The 21,590-nt window shown below is 34.9% G+C and overlaps 2 protein-coding genes across 2 annotated transcripts; both read right to left on the bottom strand.

The window, feature by feature from the left end:
* Positions 1-3,307: 3,307 nt before the first annotated feature.
* On the bottom strand, positions 3,308-5,213 carry LOC131648818 (uncharacterized). Its single transcript, XM_058918541.1, has 4 exons — positions 4,634-5,213; positions 3,931-4,550; positions 3,729-3,837; positions 3,308-3,646 (listed from the first exon to the last, which is right to left on the bottom strand). Exons 1-4 carry the CDS (start codon positions 4,784-4,786, stop codon positions 3,308-3,310), a joined length of 1,221 nt encoding a protein of 406 aa, XP_058774524.1. The 5' UTR covers positions 4,787-5,213.
* Positions 5,214-6,238: 1,025 nt separating this feature from the next.
* LOC131649950 (heat shock protein 90-5, chloroplastic) lies at positions 6,239-11,986 on the bottom strand. Its single transcript, XM_058919693.1, has 19 exons — positions 11,625-11,986; positions 11,352-11,425; positions 10,826-10,951; positions 10,650-10,743; positions 10,474-10,557; positions 10,218-10,361; positions 9,857-9,973; positions 9,276-9,323; positions 9,099-9,179; positions 8,887-8,991; positions 8,665-8,805; positions 8,303-8,395; positions 8,082-8,159; positions 7,740-7,994; positions 7,530-7,632; positions 7,248-7,422; positions 7,049-7,154; positions 6,822-6,911; positions 6,239-6,730 (listed from the first exon to the last, which is right to left on the bottom strand). The coding sequence occupies exons 1-19, from the start codon at positions 11,889-11,891 to the stop codon at positions 6,533-6,535; spliced, it is 2,379 nt and encodes a 792-aa protein (XP_058775676.1). The 5' UTR covers positions 11,892-11,986; the 3' UTR covers positions 6,239-6,532.
* Positions 11,987-21,590: the final 9,604 nt, after the last annotated feature.

The following is a 21,590-nucleotide window of genomic DNA, read 5'->3' on the forward strand; positions in this document are numbered from 1 at the left end:
TCGACAAGCCCAAAGTGCTTGATCTAGAGTTTTATGCCAATTCTTTGGCTTTTCCCCCACATGTTTCTTTATAAGGCCAATTATCACCTTATTGGCTGCTTCGACCTGACCGTTTTCTTGAGCATAATAAGGTGTAGACGTTAGCAGTTCGAAACCTATTTTTTTTTGCAAATTCCTGCATCTTTCGACCAGTAAAGACTGATCCCTGGTATGTTGTTATACTTTCTAGGATTCCAAATCTATAGAGTAGTTGTTTCTGAATAAATTTGATAACAATCTCTTGATCTACATTTACTAAAGGTATGACTTCAACCTACTTTGTAAAGTAATCTATCCCTACCGGGATGTATCTTTGGCCTTTGGATGAAGTAGGTCGAATATCTTCAATTAAGTCCAATGCCCAACCTCTGAAAGGCCATGGCTTGATAATTGAATGAAGTTTGCTTGCAAGAGTATGTTAGACACTTGCATGCATCTGACATTCTTGACATCCTTTAGCAAACTCTATACAATATTTCAACATAGTGGACCAATACATTCCATAACGAAATAGCAACCATTTCATCTTGTGGCCTGCTTGATGGGCCCCACAGGCTCCACTATGGACACTAGATAGGGCTAAATATGCTTCACTTTCTTCTAAGCATTTCAATAAGATTCCCTCAGGGGTTATCTTGAATACACTTCCCATTAAGAAATAAGACAATGCTCTATGCTTAATTTTCCTTTCTGTGTTTGTCGAAGGGTCTCTAAGATAATTGATAATTGGACTCCTCCAATCTGTATCTATTAGAGTGTCAACAGTTAATACTTCAAACTCTTCTTGGCTAGCAAAGCCTAACTATGTAGTCTCCAAATATGTAGGAGATAATCTGGTAGCCATTGTTTTCCCTCTGACTTCGACCAACTCTTCCAATCTTTCTTTCGACACTTTATATCCTTATGCTATTTGTGCCAGATCATTGCCTCTTGATTTTTTATTCTGGGGACATGTTTTATATCCACATATTCAAAAAAATTAAGTAACCTATTTGCCATAACAAAGTACATAATCAGATTCTCCTTTATGCCTTTGTACTCCTTCGTTAATTGTTTTATTACCAATTCAGAGTCCCCTTTAATTTCGACTCTGGTTGCCCCCAGTTCCAACAAAGCTTTAAGTCCTGCAAGCAAGGCTTCATATTCTGCCTCGTTGTTTGAACATAGAAGGCCTTTGATTCTATACTTGAGTTTTATTGGAATTCCTTCAGGAGAAATTATCAGAACTCCAACTCCACTACCATCTTTGTTTGTGGAACCATCAAAGAACAATTTCCAAGGTTTTAATTCAACAATGTGTTGATGGTTTTCGACCACTACGTGGTCCACAATGAAATCTGACACTACTTGACCCTTCATTGCTTTTCAGGGCAAGAAGGCTAAGGAGTACTTAGTAAGGGCTAAAGCCCACTTGTCAATTCGACTGTGTGATATTGGCTTTGACAACATATGTTTAATAACATCGAAATATAAAGAAACATAAACATCAACAGGTTTTATATAATATTTAAGTTTTTTACATGAGAAATACAAACAGAGGAAAAGCTTTTCTATAGCAGTGTATCTTGTCTCTACATCATTTAATACTCTACTTAAATAATAAATGGCTCTTTCGACGCCATCTTCATCCTCTTGTGCTAACATACTTCCTATGGTAGTGTCAGAGGCTGATATATACAATCTCATAGGTTTTTTCGCATTAAGGGGTGACACAATGGGTGGATGCATCAAATACTGCTTAATCTTTTCGAAGGCTTCTTGATGTTGTTTATTCCACTCAAACTTTCCTTGTTTCAGGCAAAAGAGGGGAGAAAAAGCTTGAGTTCGACCACTTAAATTGGAGATGAATCTTCTCAGAAAGTTTATCTTTCCTAATAGTGACTGCAACTCCTTTTTTGTTGATGGTGCTTTTGTTTCCATGATGGCCTTTGTCTTGTTTTGGTTGATTTCTATCCCCTTTTTATGGACCACAAAGCCTAGGAAATCTCCAGCCTGCACAAAGAAGGTGCATTTAAGAGGGTTCATCTTCAAGCCATACTTTCACATTCTTTCAAATGATTGGCGAAGATGATTTAGATGAGCTTCGTCTGATATAGACTTTATCACAATGTCATTTATGTACACCTGCATAAAGGTTTCTATATAATCATGAAATATTGAATTCATTTCCCTTTGGTACGTTGCTCCAGCATTCTTTAGGCCAAAAGGCATAACTACCCATTCGTAGGTGCCTGTTGCCCCAGGGCATCGAAAAGCTGTTTTGGACACATCTTCCTCAGCAATGAAAATCTGGTTATATCTAGAGTATCCATCTAACATACTAAGATACTCAAATCTTGCAGTTGAATCAACTACCATTTCTGCCACAGGCATTGGATACTCATCCTTAGGAGTTGCTGCATCTAAATCACGAAAATCTATGCATACCCTTAAAGAACCATTTTTCTTAATTACATATAAAGCATCATAAAATAAAAAACTAATTACTAACTTTCAAAATCAAATTAATAAGAATCAAATATCACTTGTAAATGTTCTTCATTTTTCAAATGGTTTGAAACTATGTGAACTTTCATAAACTAAAAAAAGTTTCTTATATCAAAATAGATTCTGAGACGTTGAATGATATACTTTGAATTGTGATATTGAGAAGATAAAGTCTATAATCCAAATATTGGATTTAACATATTTTCATTTCTCAATAACAGTTTGAGTGCTTGTGTTTTTCATCATTGTGTGTTGGTGAAAAGTATTTGTAAATAGTAAGTGATGTATTTTCTGAATTTTGTGAGGATCATCCTAGTGTTTGGTGATTGTGAAAAGATTCTTTGAATCGAGGTGATTCAAAGTCTACCATAAAGTTTGGTATTTGTGTATGTGTTAGAAGGTTGTAAAGAAGTCTTGGTGTGAAACTTGTACCCAGATCTAAATATAGGACAAAATCCTCTAAGAAGTAGAGGGACTAGATGTATCATTGATTGATAAGAAGACCTAGTATAATTCTTATGTGTTGTTGATCTTTATGCCTCTAAAATTATGCACTTTACATTATCTTTAAGTAACATTCAATCACATATTTCTTGTAAAATTAAAGTTGAAAAACATTGCACAAAATCAAGAAAAAAAACATTATTGATAAAATTGTATCCTAGTTGCTCCAGTGATGGAACTAGAAGCAAGCAGTTTAATTTTAGTAAATAAATAAATGCATGTCAAGCTCCAATATATTCAATTGCTTGAAACTTTTCAATGTAGCATAAACTCCCTTTCACCCTCTTGTTACCTTCTGCATTTGAGTACATATTTCAATGACTTCAGCTAATGGTGCCCAATCTCCAAAGTTTCTCTCTATAAACTGATAAGCAATGCCACTCTTTCCACTCCCTATAATAAACAGTCCTCCCTTTATTTCACCTTCACCTTTAAAATTATACTCAATGTTCATACTTTTCGATCGCTTGTAATTCGAAAGTGCTCTCGGATTCAGCAAAAACCCTGATATAAAATTCTCTTTAAGTAGTTTTCCACCACCAAGAGCTTTATAGAACTCCCTGCTACGATCAAGAACTACCACTCCTCCCCAGTATCTAGGCCAGAAATCTTTTACCTGTTTTACAATGATAATATATAGTTCAAACCTATGAAGAATGATACAATACATGAATGGAATGAAGAATGATTTTTATTACCTCTGATTCTATGTCCTCATGAAGAACTACGAACAGTTGAACACCAAGTGAATCAAATATTGGTTTTCTCAAATAAAGCTGGTGTGCCTCAGCTCTACACATGATGCACCTAAAAGAAAAAGTTTACATAATAGTTTGATCTTCATCCCAACATAATACTATTACTAACAATACTAACATTCGTCGTTAAGAAAAGGCGTACCCTGGTCGTCGAAGACACAAGAAAACAGCCGGTTTATTTCGCCAAAGTTCAGAAGCCTTCAATGGTGGAGTTTTAAATTTTAACAATGGTTCCATACCAATCTTATACTCGGGAGTTAATTTCTGAACTGAAATATTCTCAACAGCACAATAATTAGCAACTTGGTCACTAACTTGAGGTGGTTTGAGACAACCACATGCTCTAGGCTCAGCTGGTTCAGAAGCTACAATCCCTTTAAAAACATATCCGTCTTTAATCTTCATATCATTAATCATTGATTGCTCATCCGAACCTGCATTACTTCTCGTATTCGATCTTGTAGTACTACTGTTACTTGACGTATAATTCGATCCATTACTCTTCGGGATGATGCTATCGTCTCCATGAATTACTATGCTTGTTCTTCTTCTTAGAGGAAGTTTTTGTAGTTTAAGAGAATCATCGCGTCGTGTTTTGTTAATGAATCGGGCAACGTGGCCTCTTTTCATTTCGAACTTGGAAACAAGATCATTAGTGCTTAGTTTGAGAAGCTCCAGCAGATTTTCGCCACTTTCCTCCATCTTATCTGCATATTGCATCAGTCCTTTATCATGTAGGTAACATCTCATTCCAAGTACTTCCTATGGTGTTAAAGGAAAAACAGTTTTAGAAGAATATAGTTTTAGGTAAAATATAAAATATGATATTGATAACTATGACCAACCTTTTGCTTTTGTGTCATGTATATTAATTCCATGTCTTCTGTACCCATAATCTTCAGTGTTGGTACATCATCCCAACCTTCTTCCAATAGTTTTTGAAGCAGTTCCTTTAAAACCCCATTTCCTATGAATTCTTCCACTGAAAATGAAGCCATAATTTCTCTCTAGAATTTGTTGTTTAGGCAAAAGTATCATTCACCATATGTATATATATGTATAAGTTGTCCCTTAAAGTTGTTTTTGTTTGCCGGCCAAACTCTGCTGTTTTTTGTACCTGAGAATTGTCGATTGTACTTGAACATTGGGTTACAAGACATTGGTTTCTCCCACTGGTCTAAAGGTAGATGCCACCAATTGCAAGATGCTAATGATGTAAATATTGGAAAAAAATTCTACTTCCATTTTAAATCGAGAGTAAAATAGCACTAGAGAGTGTCACCATGAGTAGGCATGGCAACGGGGCGGGTTGGGAACGGTTTTTACCTCCCCCAAACTCAAACCCGAATCCTCAATCAATCCCCGTTACCCGCTTCAAACCCAAACGGGGATGGGGAATTAAAACTCAAACCCGTCCTTAACGGGTTCGGGTTGGGTTCGGGTATCCCCGCCCCGCCACCATGTATTTCGTAAAATCAATTTTTTTAATAAAAATATTTACTTTTTCAAAAATCAAACTTATAAATAACAAAATAAAACAATCTCAAAAAATTTCATACATATATTTCAAATATTCAAAATAATAAATACAAATCAAATTATTAAAACATTAGCCACATATTTAATAATATAAATTATGAAATATAAATAATAATGTACATATTGAAATAAACGGGACGGGTTCGGGGTGGGTACTAGTGTCCTCATTACCCGACCCATCCCCATGTTTTCTAATCGAGAAAAACCCAAACTCGAACCCAAACCCAGTCAAAGCGGATTTTCCCCGTCAACTTTGGGGCGGGTTCGGGTGAGTACCCGTGGGTCTGGGTTTTATTGCCATGTCTAACCATGAGAAAAATACAATTTCAAACCATTGTTAAAAAATAGCTGTCACTTGGTTATCTAAACTATTGTCAATACAAATCAGAGGGTAGACATTGCTATCGTTAATTCTTTCCTTACCAAAATAACTAATCTATATAAAAAAATTGTTCTATAATGAATTACCAAAATACTTTAATCTATAGAAAGTCAGTTAGTTTAAACGAGGAATATAGAAAATAGAAACTATAACATATTTCCTCACTTTTTTTTCATATCCACAATGAGTTAATTAATACGGACGATCACTAGTTAAAAATGAAAAGATTTAATAGGATTTTACTTCAGGAGAAATAAATGATAAGTAAAGGCGGGAAAATATATATAGACCATATTATTGTCACTATAAAATCACAATTTATAAAAGTCATGATTTCAATTTCCAATGAATTTTCATTGCATTGAATGCACGCATTTCTAAAAAACTTACCACTTTAATCACTTAACCAGTGCATTTCCCTAAAAGATATTATATGTCCCTCGATCCAAAATACATAAGTAACCCTGTGTTGTAACAACCCATTATTTCATATAAAGTAATTAAAATCAGCAAGCACAACTGCATAAAATACTTCTAAAATTTATCACATTTCAATCAAACATTCTACCCCTTAAAGAATGATAGAATACCACATCAAGTAACAAAAATGTTCTAAGCTAATCAGACACTGGATCATAATTTTATAGGGAAAGGGCCCCTAGGAGTAACTCCTTTATGACATACATGATATTACAAGTTTTCTTTCAGCACTAAAATCATATGAAGAATCATGGCCTCTCCCATTCCTATTGCCTCAGTATGCATCACTCAACCACTATATTGCCAAAACTTATAACTAATTTAACTGAGAGGGGTAAGACACTTAATCTGTTTTCCAGGGATCGGTTTCATCTATAACTTCAGATGGTTCAAAAACCTCAGTCTCTGTGCCTTCACTTTCATTTGAACCAGCAGCCTCAGCTGGTGCATCTCCCTCCTCTTCTGTTCTGCCCCATCTTCCTCCCAACGCCAACGCCATCATTCCATAAATTTTATTTCCCAACTCGGCGGGGCTCTCCGGCTGCATAATTAAGAAACTCCATCAGTAGTAGTTATTATATATTACTTACGTTCTTAAGTGAAGAAAAACTAAATCTCCATTTTCTACTTACAGAGAATCCACTGGAAATTAGCGCTGTATCGTATAAGAGGTCTACGGCTGTCTTAGCTTCATTGCTGTCAGGGGCATTTTTGCAGGCAGCCTAAAAGAAAAACAAAAATCATTAAATAGGGTCAAAGTCACAAGTAATGTTACCGCCATGCATTATTGTGAACGCTAGAGATAAATAATGAGCGTAGCAAAATGATCAATAAATCCAAACTAATAATGATAACTTACACTTAAATCTTTGATAATGGGGTGATCTGGATTAATCTCCAATATTCTCCTCCCTCTCATAAACTCCAAACTTGCCTGGTCTCCAAGAGCCTGTGCCTTCATTAATCTGAAAAACAGAAATCGCGGATGTGTAAGCCTTATACAACTAGAATGATAAAGTTCTTGTGACATAGCATGGTTTTTAAAGAACATGACTAACCTTTCCATATTTGCGGACCAACCAAACTTGCCAGATACAAGCACACAAGGAGATGAACTTAAACGATTAGAGACTTGAACCTTTGCCACGTTGTCACCGAGCTGTTGTTTTATCCAATCACAAAGTAGAGTGTATTCTTGCTTGATTTCCCTGTCTTTGACTTCATCTTCATCACCTAATATAAGAAAATAGGGTGATAACCACATTTGAATCCCAATTAGCAATTAGCAAATACTCCTAGTATTTAAGCATTTGTAAGCAAGGTAGAAAAATAATACAAACCCAGTTCCAAATCTTCCTTGCTGATATCAACAAATTTCTTTTCTTTGTATGTCTGTAGGTTCTGAATAGCAACCTCGTCAATTGGATCAACCAAATAAAGAACCTATAATAATAATAAACAGACAAGTACATGAGTAAAATTAACATGTAAAGTATGCATTCTAGTAAGACATATAAGTACATAAACAATATATTTATGACTGAAAATACCTCAATATCTTTCTGAACCAATTTCTCTAAAAATGGAGCAGTCTTTGCACTTTTCAAGCTGTCAGTTGCTAGATAATAGATGGCCTTTTGGTTTTCACCCATGTTTTCAACATACTCATCTAGGCTTTTAAGTTCCTCTTCACTTTTGGAAGTGTAAAACCTCAAAAGTGGTGTTATGCGCTTATGATTTCCACTGTCCTCAATGCATCCCAATTTAATAAACCTACCAAAGTTCTCCCAGAATTTCTTGTAATCCTGAAAACGCGGTAGATTATATATTTAGTCCATAAAGACACTCGATACAGGTTGAAAAAATAGAGAAACTGAGTGGTTGATACCAACCTCCTTATTTTCCCTTTCTGAAAGGTCTTGAATCATATCAAAAGTCTTCCTGACAAGTCTCTTTCTCATTATCCTTACCTGAAATTACAATATCAGCACCAAATATTGCGAAAGAAAAAGGAAAATGCATATATGATTCCTAAAACAGGCATATCTTTCATTCATATTCATCACATGAAAAGTCGGTCATATTATCAGGATAAGATATGTAGTTTTCTTACAATTCTGCTTTCTTGAAGGATCTCTCTGGAAACATTCAAAGGAAGGTCATTTGAATCAACCACACCCTTCACAAAGCTCAGATAACGCGGAAACTGCAAAATAACAGAAAAATTAAAGCAAAGGCCGACTGAACAATGAATAGAAGCATAACATTGGAGAACACGTGTGCTAACTTATGTCTTGTTTGTGCTCTACAATGCTTCTTGCTCATCTTTTTTCGGTGTATGCAAGAAGCATCTAAGCATAAACATGACTTAACTTACATTTTGCAAATGTTTTAAACATGCAGATGCAAACAAATGACTTGTGATTTGACATAATATATGACTAAATTCCACTTTGAAGCTCGCAGTAAACTCACCAGTTCACCATCAAAATCATCTGAGATGAACACGCGCTTAACATACAGACGTATGTTCTTTGTTTTAGGGTTCACTACTTCCTCATTGTTGAGAGGTCCCATACTAGGAATATATAGAATGCTTCTGAACTCAACCTCACCCTGCATAATTTGAAACTCAGTCAAATTGACCAACACCCAGGGGATATGATCTTTCACTAAGTGCGAAAGTTATCAACTTACCTCAGTAGTGAAGTGAGTATATGCAAGTGGTTCTAAGAATTCATTAAAAGCCTTCTTGTAAAACTCATCATACTCTTCCTTCTGAGTATCCTTTGAATTACGCATCTACAATTGAGTGGCAAAAGTGGGTCAATCATAGAGGCACTAAAAATTAATTTTAGGCATAGTCGAAAAGTGCGTGTTGACACTCCAATAATATAGCTCAAACTCACCCATATTGGCTTTGTCTCGTTGCCTAACTCCCAGTCCCAATACTTCTCAGTTTTTGTCTTTTTTGTCTTCTTTGCATCACCCTGATAAAACAGCAACAAAAAAAAATAGATTTGGTATTAGTAACAGTTGAAAAAAGAAAGTTCAACACTGATATCCAGAAATACCACACTAGCTACCTCTGCTTTTGGTTCTTCCCCTTCTTTAGGTTCTTCTTCCTCTTCCACCTGGTAATTTTCAAATTAATTAATGGTAACAACTAAGAGATGATTCAAGTGCCATTCCTTCATCATACGTAAAGGTTGTATATAAGAAGGGAAAAAGCATGCTCACATTAAAGTTGGAAACAAATTTCTAAAAGAACACCTTTTGCTATTAAACATCATATACATCTGGACGGAAAATTACAGGGAAGTGCACCCATTCACAAGTAAATTACACAAAAAATATTGATATAATTGGCACATTCATGATTTGGTCTAGCCTTTAGGCTTGGAATGTTTTCTTGTGAGGATTTAGTTGTTTTAAGTTTTTAGTACTTTTTTGTGAACTTCATTATTTTTATGATAAGTGGCTTAGGTTTTTGTATTTTTAATATCTATATTGATGTGTGTGTGTGTGTGTATGTATTCATACTTTTAATACTGATATAGATGTGTGCGTGTGCGCGTTGTTACGACGACTAGCACATGCAAAAATTAGCAAAATAATTATCCCAACCAATAGCGTGACAGGAATCTGTAACAAGAAAGTTTCTTACCTCCACAGTTCTAGATTTTTCTTGCCATGTATAGATGGGGAAGGAAACAAACTGCGAATAATTCTTCACCAAACTCTGAATTTTGGTTGGCTCTGAGAATTCATACTTGTCATCCGGCTGGACAGCAACAAAATAAAAAAGGTTCAACAACTAATGAATATAATAACTTATATATAACTAAATATAACATTTGAAAATGCATTCTTATCAATTATCATTCACTGGGCCAATAAACCAAGAATTTGAGTGATTGAGTAATTTAACACCATATCTAACACATGAATTTGAGATGATAGTAATCTTAAATTACACAGAAACTGTCTACTAGAAAAATGAAAAAATAAAAAAAAATATCACTCACTCTTAAGTGAAGTGTAATCTGTGTACCACGGCGCAGAAGCTTTTCTGGATCAGTTTCTTCCTTTATCACATAAGAGCTGCTGTCAGCTACAGCTTCCCATACATATTGCTTATCTGATCTAGGGCTCTTTGTAGAAACAACAACCTGAATGCCATTGACAGTTTCATATATATACCAAATCAATAACAATAAAATTTAGTATTGAAATCAGAAAAATCAACCATAGTGAAAAACACTTGTGAAATCCACGCCATACCTTATCAGCAACAAGAAATGCAGAGTAGAATCCAACACCAAATTGACCAATCAAACCATTATCTGCTCCTAGATCCTTGTTTTCCTGAACAAATGGGAGAAAAATCAAAACAGTGTTAAAGATTTGAATCATCAAAGTACCATACAGAATGACCTTTCTCATCAACACCAAATTACCTTAAGAGCCTTCAAAAACTTTGAGGTACCACTCTGTGCAATAGTTCCTAGACAATCAATGAGCTCTTCTTTGGTCATTCCAATACCAGTATCTCTGCGAAATCACAGTTAAATTAACCTTACACGATCCCAGAAAAATAAAGCAAAATAGAAACCACAAGAATAAACACACATACGTTATAGTAATAGTTCCATTATCCGGATCAGCCTTGATGCGTATCTCTAGTTCACCAGCCTCTCCAAGCAAAGATGGCTCTGTCACACTTAAAAACCTCAACTTGTCCAAAGCATCACTAGCATTGCTGAACTCAAGAAGAAGAAAAAAAAACAATAAAACAGAATCAAAATGCTGCATTGCACTGCACACACATGTAATTATAGTGAAACATTGGTGCAAAAGTCAAATACGGAAGAGACAAAGTCAAAGAGGAAACTATGAAGCACAGACACTTCAAACACAACACTGACACTGCGACTTTGGTAATAATTTGAAAAAAATAACAAATTAAACAGCAATCACAAGTGCCCGTGGATGCTAGATAGAGAGGAAATAAACAAGAGTAACAAACAAACACAAATGAAGTTCCACACAACAAAGACAGAGAATTCATAAACTAAAAGCAGTAAACAATTAAGTCAACCATAACATTCTTCAAATCAGTGTAAGAATGAAATGGATTAGGTTGTAAAATTTCAAATTACCTCACAAGTTCTCGAAGAAAAACTTCCTTATGACTATAAAGACTGTGAACAATCAAATCCATCAACCGGCTCACCTGGAAGAAAAAAAAAACAAACTTTCATTGAATTCCCAAGCAAAAATCACCAAAGCTTTATAGAATAACCCTTTCATTTGTAGAAATTTGAACAATTGACTAAAAATGAAACTTTAACCAACTAACAACCCAAAAACCGCGACCCATAAGGACTAAAAAGTACATAAGCTAATAAATCACTTGAGAACTCAAAACCCACCTCGGCTTGGTACTCAAACTTCTCACCGGTGGCCTCTTCTGGCTCAGCAACAGCAGCCTCGCAACGCACGGAGAGTCTGCCGTTTCGTCTTCTATCATGGTGCTTACACTTCAACGCGGTTGCGTTGGAAGAAGAACACTTCCTGGGAGGTAGAGGGGGGAGAAAAGCGGTTCTGAGAGAGGGAGAAGATCTGGAGAGAGTAAAGGAGGAGGAAGGGAGGGTGGCGAGGGAGGCGGTTGCCATGCTTCTGCTAAGCACAGGAGCCATTATTGTTAACGTTATCTGTTGAGTGGTAATTGGAAATGAAAAAACCCTTTGGAGAGTGGAAAGCGAGAGAAGGGTTTATGGAGAGATATGGCGGATGGTTCTAGAAAGAAATAAACGATTTGGCAGCGTCTGTTTATTTGAATGGCCTAGATTATCCCATCTCAGCCATACATGATACAACATGTCGTTTGATTTTAATTTACTAAAAAAAGCAGTCATGTAATATATAAAAGAACTAAATAATACAAGGTGTCATAGTAAGATGAAATATCCTATAATTCTTTTTGGTTAATATCATTTTACCCCCCTGCCATATAGGTCTTTTTTGGTTTTGCCGCTGTAAAAAAAATTTTTTCAAAAAAACCTTGTCATTTCAAAAAGCTAACTTTTTAGCCCCTAAAGTCAAAATCCGCAGGAAAATCCGAAAGAAAATCCGCAGGAAACCTGCAGATTTTCCTGCGGATTTTGACTTTAGGGGCTAAAAAGTCAGCTTTTTGAAATGACAAGGTTGTTTTTCAAAAAAAAAATTTACAGGGGGCAAAACCAGAAAAGACCTATATGGCAGGGGGGTAAAATGGTAATAACCCATTCTTTTTCATATATTTGTATACTAAAATTCATTGTTGCATTGAAAGTTATTATCATTTAAATCATGTCTATACAATTTAACATTAATTGGAAATCATCTGACATATTAACAAGATGCATAAAAATTAATCTCTTACAAAATTTCATAAAAATCGTTAATTTTGATCATTCTTTTTAACATATTAAATAATTTTTTTATTGATATGAAAATATTAGGAAGATCCTAAAGTCTCACATTGGTTGGAGATAGAGTATTGAAAGAATATATATAGAGGAACACACTCCACCTTACCAACCGGTTTTGTAAGAATGAGTTAGGTCAAACTCTAATATGGTATCAGACCCTATCGATCGGACCATGGGCCACCCACCATTAATATTCACGCACCAAGTCCAAAAAGAGTGTTGGGCGTGAGGGGGTGTTTTAGGAAAACACTTCTCACCTTACCAACCGGTTTTGTAAGAATATATAAAGACTATAATAGAAAAACACATAATCTATATGATAATAGTTTTAATTCAAAGGTGGATTTTATTATCAGAACACGGAGTGAAGAGTTATCATAAATGTCATGTTATTAAGTTTGACACACCGATTGTTTGATCATATCTCATATATACTAATAAGAATGGGGGAGTGTAAATGTAAAGTGAGTAAAAAACACATAATCTATATGATAATAGTTTTAATTCAAAGGTGGATTTTATTATCAGGACACGGAGTGAAGAGCTATCGGAAATGTCATGTTATTAAGTTTGACACACCGATTGTTTGAGCATATCTCATATACACCAATAAGAATGGGGGAGTGTAAATGTAAAGTGAGTAAACATTTAAGTGTGAGAAGTTATAAATATGATCGGAGTTATGTGCAGGGAATTTAGTCTGTTTCATATCCATCTTCATCAAAATTTATAGAACCATCAGAATTTGTTGGATTAAACCTCCTAAAACTTATAGTTATTCTTGGTTGAATTTTTTTATGGTTTCTCATTCTGTAGTATACTTGTGAATGATCTCCATAAAAATGTCCTTCAAAAAAATCTAAATGAAGTGAAGTGGAAGTGAATTCATTTAAATTACTGACTAGACATTTCAATTCATGTTCTTCAAAATCTTTTTCTATTATGTCTTCTAATGTTTCTAATGTTATTTTTTCTTGAAAATAAGAAAATTTTAATTTCTTTAGAATAATTTTAACTAGATCATGGTATGGGAATGTCTCTGTGTTGTGAAATTAGAATTTTTATTTTTGGGTTCCATAATGTAAGTATATTTTCTCTTGAGTGAAAGGTGTTTTTGTTTTATATTAATATTCCTTCTTCCTACTGCTTGTTTCTCTTGAGGTATGGATTCTTCACATTTATTAAACTTATTTATTTATGTTTATTCTAATTACTAGTAAATAGTCCTTGTTTATCTAAGAATCTCACATTTTCATCCCTAACCTACTTCCACAGAGTTTCTTCCAGAGACAACTTCTGCGTCAATGTTCCTTATCGTCTAAGAACTTCATCCTAGCGGTACTATTTTTCCTTATGGATTTTCCCTATCGGATTATTTCTTTAGACTAGAACACATTCGGTTCAAGCAGGATTTACGTATTTTGATTGTGAGATAAACATGAATTAATAATAGTAATAAAAATAAACATACATAAACAAGTTTAACTAATTGCTTTAAAACTCATACCTTTTGAGAGCAATAGGAATCAAGAATAAGGAATTTAGTGTGGGAAATTGAGACTAACATGTTGAAAAGCATATATTATTGATTTATACTGTCATTTGTTAATAATCCAATTTCTTCAATATGACCATCTGGTAATTCTAGCATTTCTGACATATGTGTTCTAATTAGACTTGAATTATTTTCAAGGAATCCAGACCTATATAGTTGGGTTGGTCTTATGAGATTAATGTGGTCATTTGTTATAATTTCTAAGTCTTTATTAGTGTCCACAGTTTGTTCTATTTGATAAGCATTTTTATTTTCTTTCCTATCTAAAAGTTTATTTAAGTGGGAAGTGTTTTGAGTTTGTCTTAAAGTGGCAGTCATAGATGAGCTAGCCTCCTCATCCATTATTGTTCTAGGTCGGCCAGTAAAAGGATTCATATTTTCAAATGTTTTTTAACTTCTTCTGTGTTATAAGTTAAGAAGTTTTTGGTTCTCGTAATCCTTGTTAATCTTTCAATACTTATTTGTGAGAATTTTTCAGCTAAAGAATCTATAGATACTTTTAACTCTTCTGACCCATTAATTGGAGTTTTATTATTTACCCACTCCTTTAAAATCATTAAAAAAATTATTATAATTTATATTTTCTCTTAATAATTGTTCTAAAATTTATAATTTCTTTTCTTGTTTATCTAAACAAGTTTTGAGGTAATTTATATTGGATTCCATCTATGGCTCAGATCTCAGGCTCTGATACCAATAAGAATGGAGGGTGTAAATGTAAAGTGAGTAAAAATTTAAGTGTGACAAGTTATAAATGTGATCAGAGTTATGTGCAGGGAATTTAGTCTGTTTCATATCCATCTTCATCAAAATTTATAGAACCATTAGGATTTGTTGGATTAAACCTCCTAAAATTTATAGTTATTCTTGGTTGAATTTTTTTATGGTTTCTCATTCTGTATATACTTGTGAATGATCTCCATAAAAATGTCCTTCAAAAAAATCTAAATGAAGTGAAGTGGAAGTGAATTCATTTAAATTATTGACTAGACATTTCAATTCATGTTCTTCAAAATCTTTTTCTATTATGTCTTCTAATGTTTCTAATATTATTTTTTCTTGAAAATAAAAATTCGGTTTCCACTTGAAAGAGAAAAAGTTATGGTTAGTGTGCTATGAAAATGATGTTACAGATCCACAAAAGTTGTTTGGTTAGCTTCTATATGATGTTTAGAAGCTAACAAACACAAAAGGCCTGAAAATGCACGAGTAGATTTAGTTTTGGCAAGTTTGAGTTCAAAGGTCCTTTAATGGAGTTTTGAAATGGTAATTTCTGGTTCAAGGCCTTTGGTAGGTGTTTGAGTGTTATGGACAGTTTCTATATGTGATATAGAAGCTATTTGAAAGGTTATTTGAGTGGCTAAGTGTTTGGTTTGAGTTTGTACAAGTTATGTGCTTAAAAGCTTTGAAAATGAACCAAAAATGGTGATTTTTGGTTATGGATCCTTAGTGAGGTTAAGGAAGGTATGGACAGCTTCTAAATGGTATTTAGAAGTTGTTCAAACCCTTGTTTGACACCTAGAATTCTTAGAACTCAGAATCACTATAAAAGTGCAAAGATAAGAAAATGAGAATTTCAAGTTGATAGGTCACTTGGAGAATTTTGGTTTAAGTGATCCAATGAGCAATGCCCTCTATTTATAGGCAAGATTTAGGGTTTGTGGGAGGGTAAAAATCATAAGTTTGAAGCTCACATGTGATCTCGTACCATGTTGTTTCTTTGTGAAGAAATGAGAAAGTTATGGTTCCCATGGTGAGTACAAACTTTAAGCATGCTTGATATGATCTTAGAAGCTTGCTTGTTGGATTTGTATTGCTTTTTTCTGCAGAGGGGACATAGGAGAGGCTCAAGGAGAGTGGACTTTGTGCATAAAGCCTCTTTACAAGAATGGAAGTGTGAACTTTAGTTCCAAAAATGGCATGAAACCTGGACAATGCTTAGAACACTTGGTCCATAGCTCAAAAGCAAGTGAAATCATCTGAGTTTGGCCAATTGAACAAGTTAAAATGGCTGTACTTGAGAGGTTCCCACAGATTTGCAAGGGTTTTGGTCTTTGTTCTTCACTTTCTTCATAAAACTTCTTCATTTCAAGTGTTCATGGTTCCATATTGACAAAATCATATCTCATGAATGGAGCCATGGATTTTCATGCTACTTAGCTATTTGGAAAACCCTTGCTACATAATTCAAATGAGTAGTTGAAAGTTTCCTCAAACTCCTTTTGGATCATTGAGAAAAATGGCCATAAAGTTAAGAAAAAATCCAAGTAAAACACTTGAAAAAATTTATAAGTCCTTTTAAAGTCATCTTCTTAATTCCATATCTCTCAAAATAATCACTTTTTGAAAAAAGTTCCAATCTGATAAGTTGTTTGTTTTGCCAAGATCTACAACTTTCAAGTTGGGAGTTTTTTGAGTTGTGTAGGTAAAATTTTGAGATCCATGAACTAGGTCAAAATACACTTAAAAACTCTAGTTTGACTTTTTGTTGACTTTTTGATCCTTGATGAATTCTTTGAATTTTCTATGATCAAATGTCTTTAATATCCATATGATGATGATTTGGATCCTTAAAAGTCCATGGTTGACTATTTTCCTCAAAAGTCAAAGGTTGACTTGCATAGTTGACTTTTTCCAAATGAATATGTCTTGTAATTTCCAAATGAATCAAGCTCTCCTCTTCAAATGAATGATGTGAATGGAATATAATGTTTATTTGGATGCCCTTGAATCATATTTTGAGTCTTGGAACTGTAACACCCTTCTAAACCCCCGCGGAAAAATAGAATAATATCCAGAGTAAACATGAAATACAAGGATGTCACAACTTCTTTAACAGAAAAATACCATAGTCATTTGTCATGCTACACGAGGAACCACTTAACATAATTACAATTCATGTTCAACACAGCGGACAATAATCCATAACATTGCATATTCATTATCCATGCAAGTTATTCTAAAACAATCATAAAACAACAAGACCGACATAATAATTCGTCTCTAAACTATCGTTCCCCAGTGTTACAATCAGAGCATGACTCGACACGAACTACGGGCTAGCTTACAAGCTATCTTCACCCAATCAAGACGCCGCTACATCCTTAATCTGAAATCATCAAAGTAAGGGTGAGTTTCATTCGAATTAATAAGCATTATGCAATCATAAGCAATAAAATCTCATAGTAATTATCATCCACTCAATCATACATATAATCGGAATTATTACAACAAGTAAGCATCATCCAACAATATTGGCCATCGGCCCACAACTCATCAATTTCATCAAGGATCAAGTCATATTAACAACATCTTCTTAATACATCAACCATGTAAAAACACACCAAGGCATAACACTGGATCTCATCCAATCATGTTATAACCAATGCATATGATTCGACTGACACTATGCATGTGGTACCAAAAATTCGTGAATCATATCACAGGACTTCTCTCTTTGATACTGCCCTCTAGTCGCTCACACCCCACATGGGCACACGACTACTGCCTCATCGCTCACACCCCACATGGGCACACGATGACTTCCCGCTAATCTCCGCACAATGGGAATTAGCCTTCCAATGCAAATGATTTATGAATGAATGCACACATGACACATACTTACATCTTTATACATCATCATCATTCCGATGCTTAACATCGCTTATCACCTCTTACCAATAAGGTCACAACAAGTATGTACATGTATAAGCATCATTCAATCATTCACATCCATACATCACATCATCACAATTAACATACACATCATATTAATGTTAATTGCCACCATAACCAACATTTTAATGTTAACAATATATTAATATTCACAATCATCAATCATCACCATCATCATACATCGTTACATCTATCATCATTACACACCATGTAATAAATTGATAAAACAACTCAACAACATAATCACAAAACATGTATTCATTTACGACATGTTATAAACCAACATCACCCAATGAATATCATGATCCCATCACCAATACAAAACATGTATCAATAATCATATATAAATAAGTACATATACATATACTATATTCCAATTCATCAACGATCAAATCGAATTAAAATAAAGTTGGCCACTGCCCATTTCATCACTTTATCAAATAAAGCATCTCATTAGCTTCGCAACGCCCAAAACGGCACATAAAACAGATACACAGATCAAAAGTTACGGGTTTTTAAAGATAAAACATTTTCAGGAAAAGTGCTGCAGGAACGGGGTTGTCCCTACGTGGGAACCGGTTCCTGGCAGCTTCAAAAGTCTCGTCTCTGGTTTTTACTATGGGGAACCGGGTTGTCCCTACGTGGGAACGGGTTCCCAGCTACCCAGAATCCATATTTCTCTGTTTTTACAAGGGGGAACCGGTTCGTCCCACATGGGAATCGGTTCCTACGTACCTGCACATCCAAATTCACCATTTTGACAGCATTTACCTTATCCCATTCCCCCAATTTCAGGTACATACGAACATAGCACACAAATACCATCAATTTGCACATCATCACATAATTCAGACAAGTTTTATACAAGTATTAACAGCATATAACATGAGTATTAACAGAACCATGTAATTCACACAATTTCATCAAAACCTAACAAAATTCCCAAACCCGACACGTACGATTGAACTAGACCACAATCCTAATCAATCATACTACCTACAATCACATAAGGAATACTAACCCGAAGAATCCCCCCTTACCTCAGAGTCGAACTTCGAAGGTTCTCTTCCCCTTTGGCTCTTCTCACTTTCACGTGTTCTCCTTTCTTCAGACTCAGTTCCTGCTTCTCCTTCCTCTTTTCCCCAAATTCCTTATTTTATGAAAAATAAAAATAAATATTATAATGGGCTTGCTTAGTCAACACCCCCTCTTCTGCTAATCACCACTCTAGGCCCAAATGTCAATATTTCACCATTTTCCAAATAATTCCAAATAAAAATACTAAAATTCCAATTATTTAATTTAAATCCAAATTAAATTAATAAACTGAAATTATGGGGTGTTACAACTCTCCCCCACTAAAAGAGTTTTCGTCCTCGAAAATATACTTCAAGTAAAAGTCCCAGATAAGAGTACTTCATTTGACTCTCCCATTCTCCGTTAACACCTTCTTAGTCGAGTCTCAAAATTCATCTGACATAACCAACATAAGCATATCTCATGCATTCAATCTGAGTTCTTACGTTGCAATTGACCATCCCAAGTGTACCACTCGCTATAATTCCAACGGTTAACAACAATGAAACTTCAAGGTGCGTTCCATACAATACGCTCAACAACTGAATAATACAATTACACGATCTATGGTATGATCGCAACTGATCAACACTGCAGTAATGGATTCCATCTACCCACGTACCAACCTTAGACACACTCTTCCATTTGAGCGGTAAAGTAACATTTACACTTACTCAAAACAATTCCTGAGTTACTACATCTATTAAAACATTCGCACCATCGGAACGAGTACCCACAAGCATTTATAATTACACAGCTCATCAACCTTAATATACCATTGCTTACTAAATAACTCAACTGAGTCCCACTCTCCATTAAGAATCAAATCAGCTTCGTCCTTCATAGAGTATAATCCCTCATTACATTTTGAAATCTACATAACACCTTACAACATCACAAGATTATTATAGCATCATGTAGCATCAACTCTTCGTCTTAACTTCTCCGAATACATACTCGTTAACTACATTCAACCATAATAGGATATCCATCATCTCAGCAATTATTCAAAAGGGTTCTAATCCTTTGGCTCGACATCCTTATGTCTACGAGATTCCAAATCCAACCTATAGATCAACATATATTCTCCATGTAGGATTCCGACATATTAATTCCTCACTGCTCACGAGTAGCACTCATAACACCACTTTACATCATACTTTCGCTGTACGACTACGACTACTCATCTTAAGTCACCGTCCAATGCTTTGCACCCCTTCATATTCACTTTCTCATAAGTTCCCACAATATGGTGAGTGGTTATTCTCACCTCTCAACCTTCATCACATCTTATACCATTAAGGTAACAAGCAATCTCATACTATCTATATGATTCCGCCTACTATCAACAAGAGATTAAGGGTGATCAAGTCCTCAATTTGTCAATAGATAGCCGACAATCATATTTAAGCATAAACCGTCGTTACTACATAATAGTGTCTTTTCCGAGTTTGCACCCAAACTCATTAACATTTTCATAGTCTAATAATTCTCTATGGTGTCCTTCTTCTAGAATATTCCTTTTCAGCTTGGTAACATCCGGAACACAACTGCAACTTCTAGACCTCATTACACCATCCTCGTCAATTTTGAATTCATTGTCTTTACCTTTGTAATTCAAGGTCGACTTATCGATCAACTCAACATCGGCTTTCTGACTTTCTCTAATCTCGTCTAGAATACCATTAGTCAGTCTCAGCATACCAAATCCAACATTAGTAGGAGCACCTTCACATACCAAACTTAATTCTCTGAATTGTTCAATTAAATCCAACTCTTTCACCATCAGCATCGACATCTTTAGAGGCAACCTCGAACCATACAAATAATGTCACTGCAACATCAAAACAAAACCATGGCTGCCAATTCTAAATCATGAGTCAGATAATTCATTTCCTGCGCTTTTAATCGTCCCGACGCATAAGTTACTACTTACTGGTTTTACATCAATATACCATCCAAACCCATCAACGACGCATCACAATATACCACAAATGGTTCCAAAGTCTATGTCACTTTTTTTTTCTACTGATTCCCTCATCACTCAAATCCATTAATATTTAAATCATCTTTATCCGCTTATTTATTAAGGACATATTCTACTCGACTTCGTTCCGAACAATCACGGTAATAAGCATTCCTATTTCAACACTGGTCTAGGCCTCTTTATCCAACATCATAATATCTCCTCATAGGACCACTCTATGGTATTTATAACTCTTCCATAAGGTATAACATAATCTCTCCTCTTCATGGGTTCAAACGGTACATTAATCCGACACTCAGAGCTCAAAACATGTATGTTCCCAATCGTCACTCAAGATACAATACCGACACCATGCAACAAAACCCTATACGACATATCCAAAACTTCTCAATTGGCACATTTAATCTCTAAGATTGCTTCTCAACAAGCCTCCTCATTATTCCTTTATTCTGTTTAACTCTGACACTGACATCCCATGCCGCACCAACGAACAATCTAGTTCTAAGGACAAGTGTAACCGTAACTTCACCTCTTTCCAACAACACCCGGTCACAATTAAATATGTTACAGCTGCTGCAACCATTTTTATAACAAACTCCATCTCTTTAGCTTTCCGACGCTTCAAACGGAA

Source organism: Vicia villosa, linkage group LG2, assembly GCF_029867415.1.
Source record: "Vicia villosa cultivar HV-30 ecotype Madison, WI linkage group LG2, Vvil1.0, whole genome shotgun sequence".
NCBI classification, from domain to species: domain Eukaryota; kingdom Viridiplantae; phylum Streptophyta; class Magnoliopsida; order Fabales; family Fabaceae; genus Vicia; species Vicia villosa.

Coding starts and splice junctions, on each gene's coding strand:
- LOC131648818 (XM_058918541.1), bottom strand. CDS start 4,786: ATGGCTTCATTTTCAGTGGAAGAATTCATAGGAAATGGGGTTTTAAAG. Junction 4,551..4,633: donor ACATGACACAAAAGCAAAAG/GTTGGTCATAGT, acceptor TTAACACCATAG/GAAGTACTTGGAATGAGATG. Junction 3,838..3,930: donor TTGTGTCTTCGACGACCAGG/GTACGCCTTTTC, acceptor TTTTTCTTTTAG/GTGCATCATGTGTAGAGCTG.
- LOC131649950 (XM_058919693.1), bottom strand. CDS start 11,891: ATGGCTCCTGTGCTTAGCAGAAGCATGGCAACCGCCTCCCTCGCCACC. Junction 9,974..10,217: donor AGATTACACTTCACTTAAGA/GTGAGTGATATT, acceptor GTTGCTGTCCAG/CCGGATGACAAGTATGAATT. Junction 7,423..7,529: donor CAAGGAAGATTTGGAACTGG/GTTTGTATTATT, acceptor TTCTTATATTAG/GTGATGAAGATGAAGTCAAA.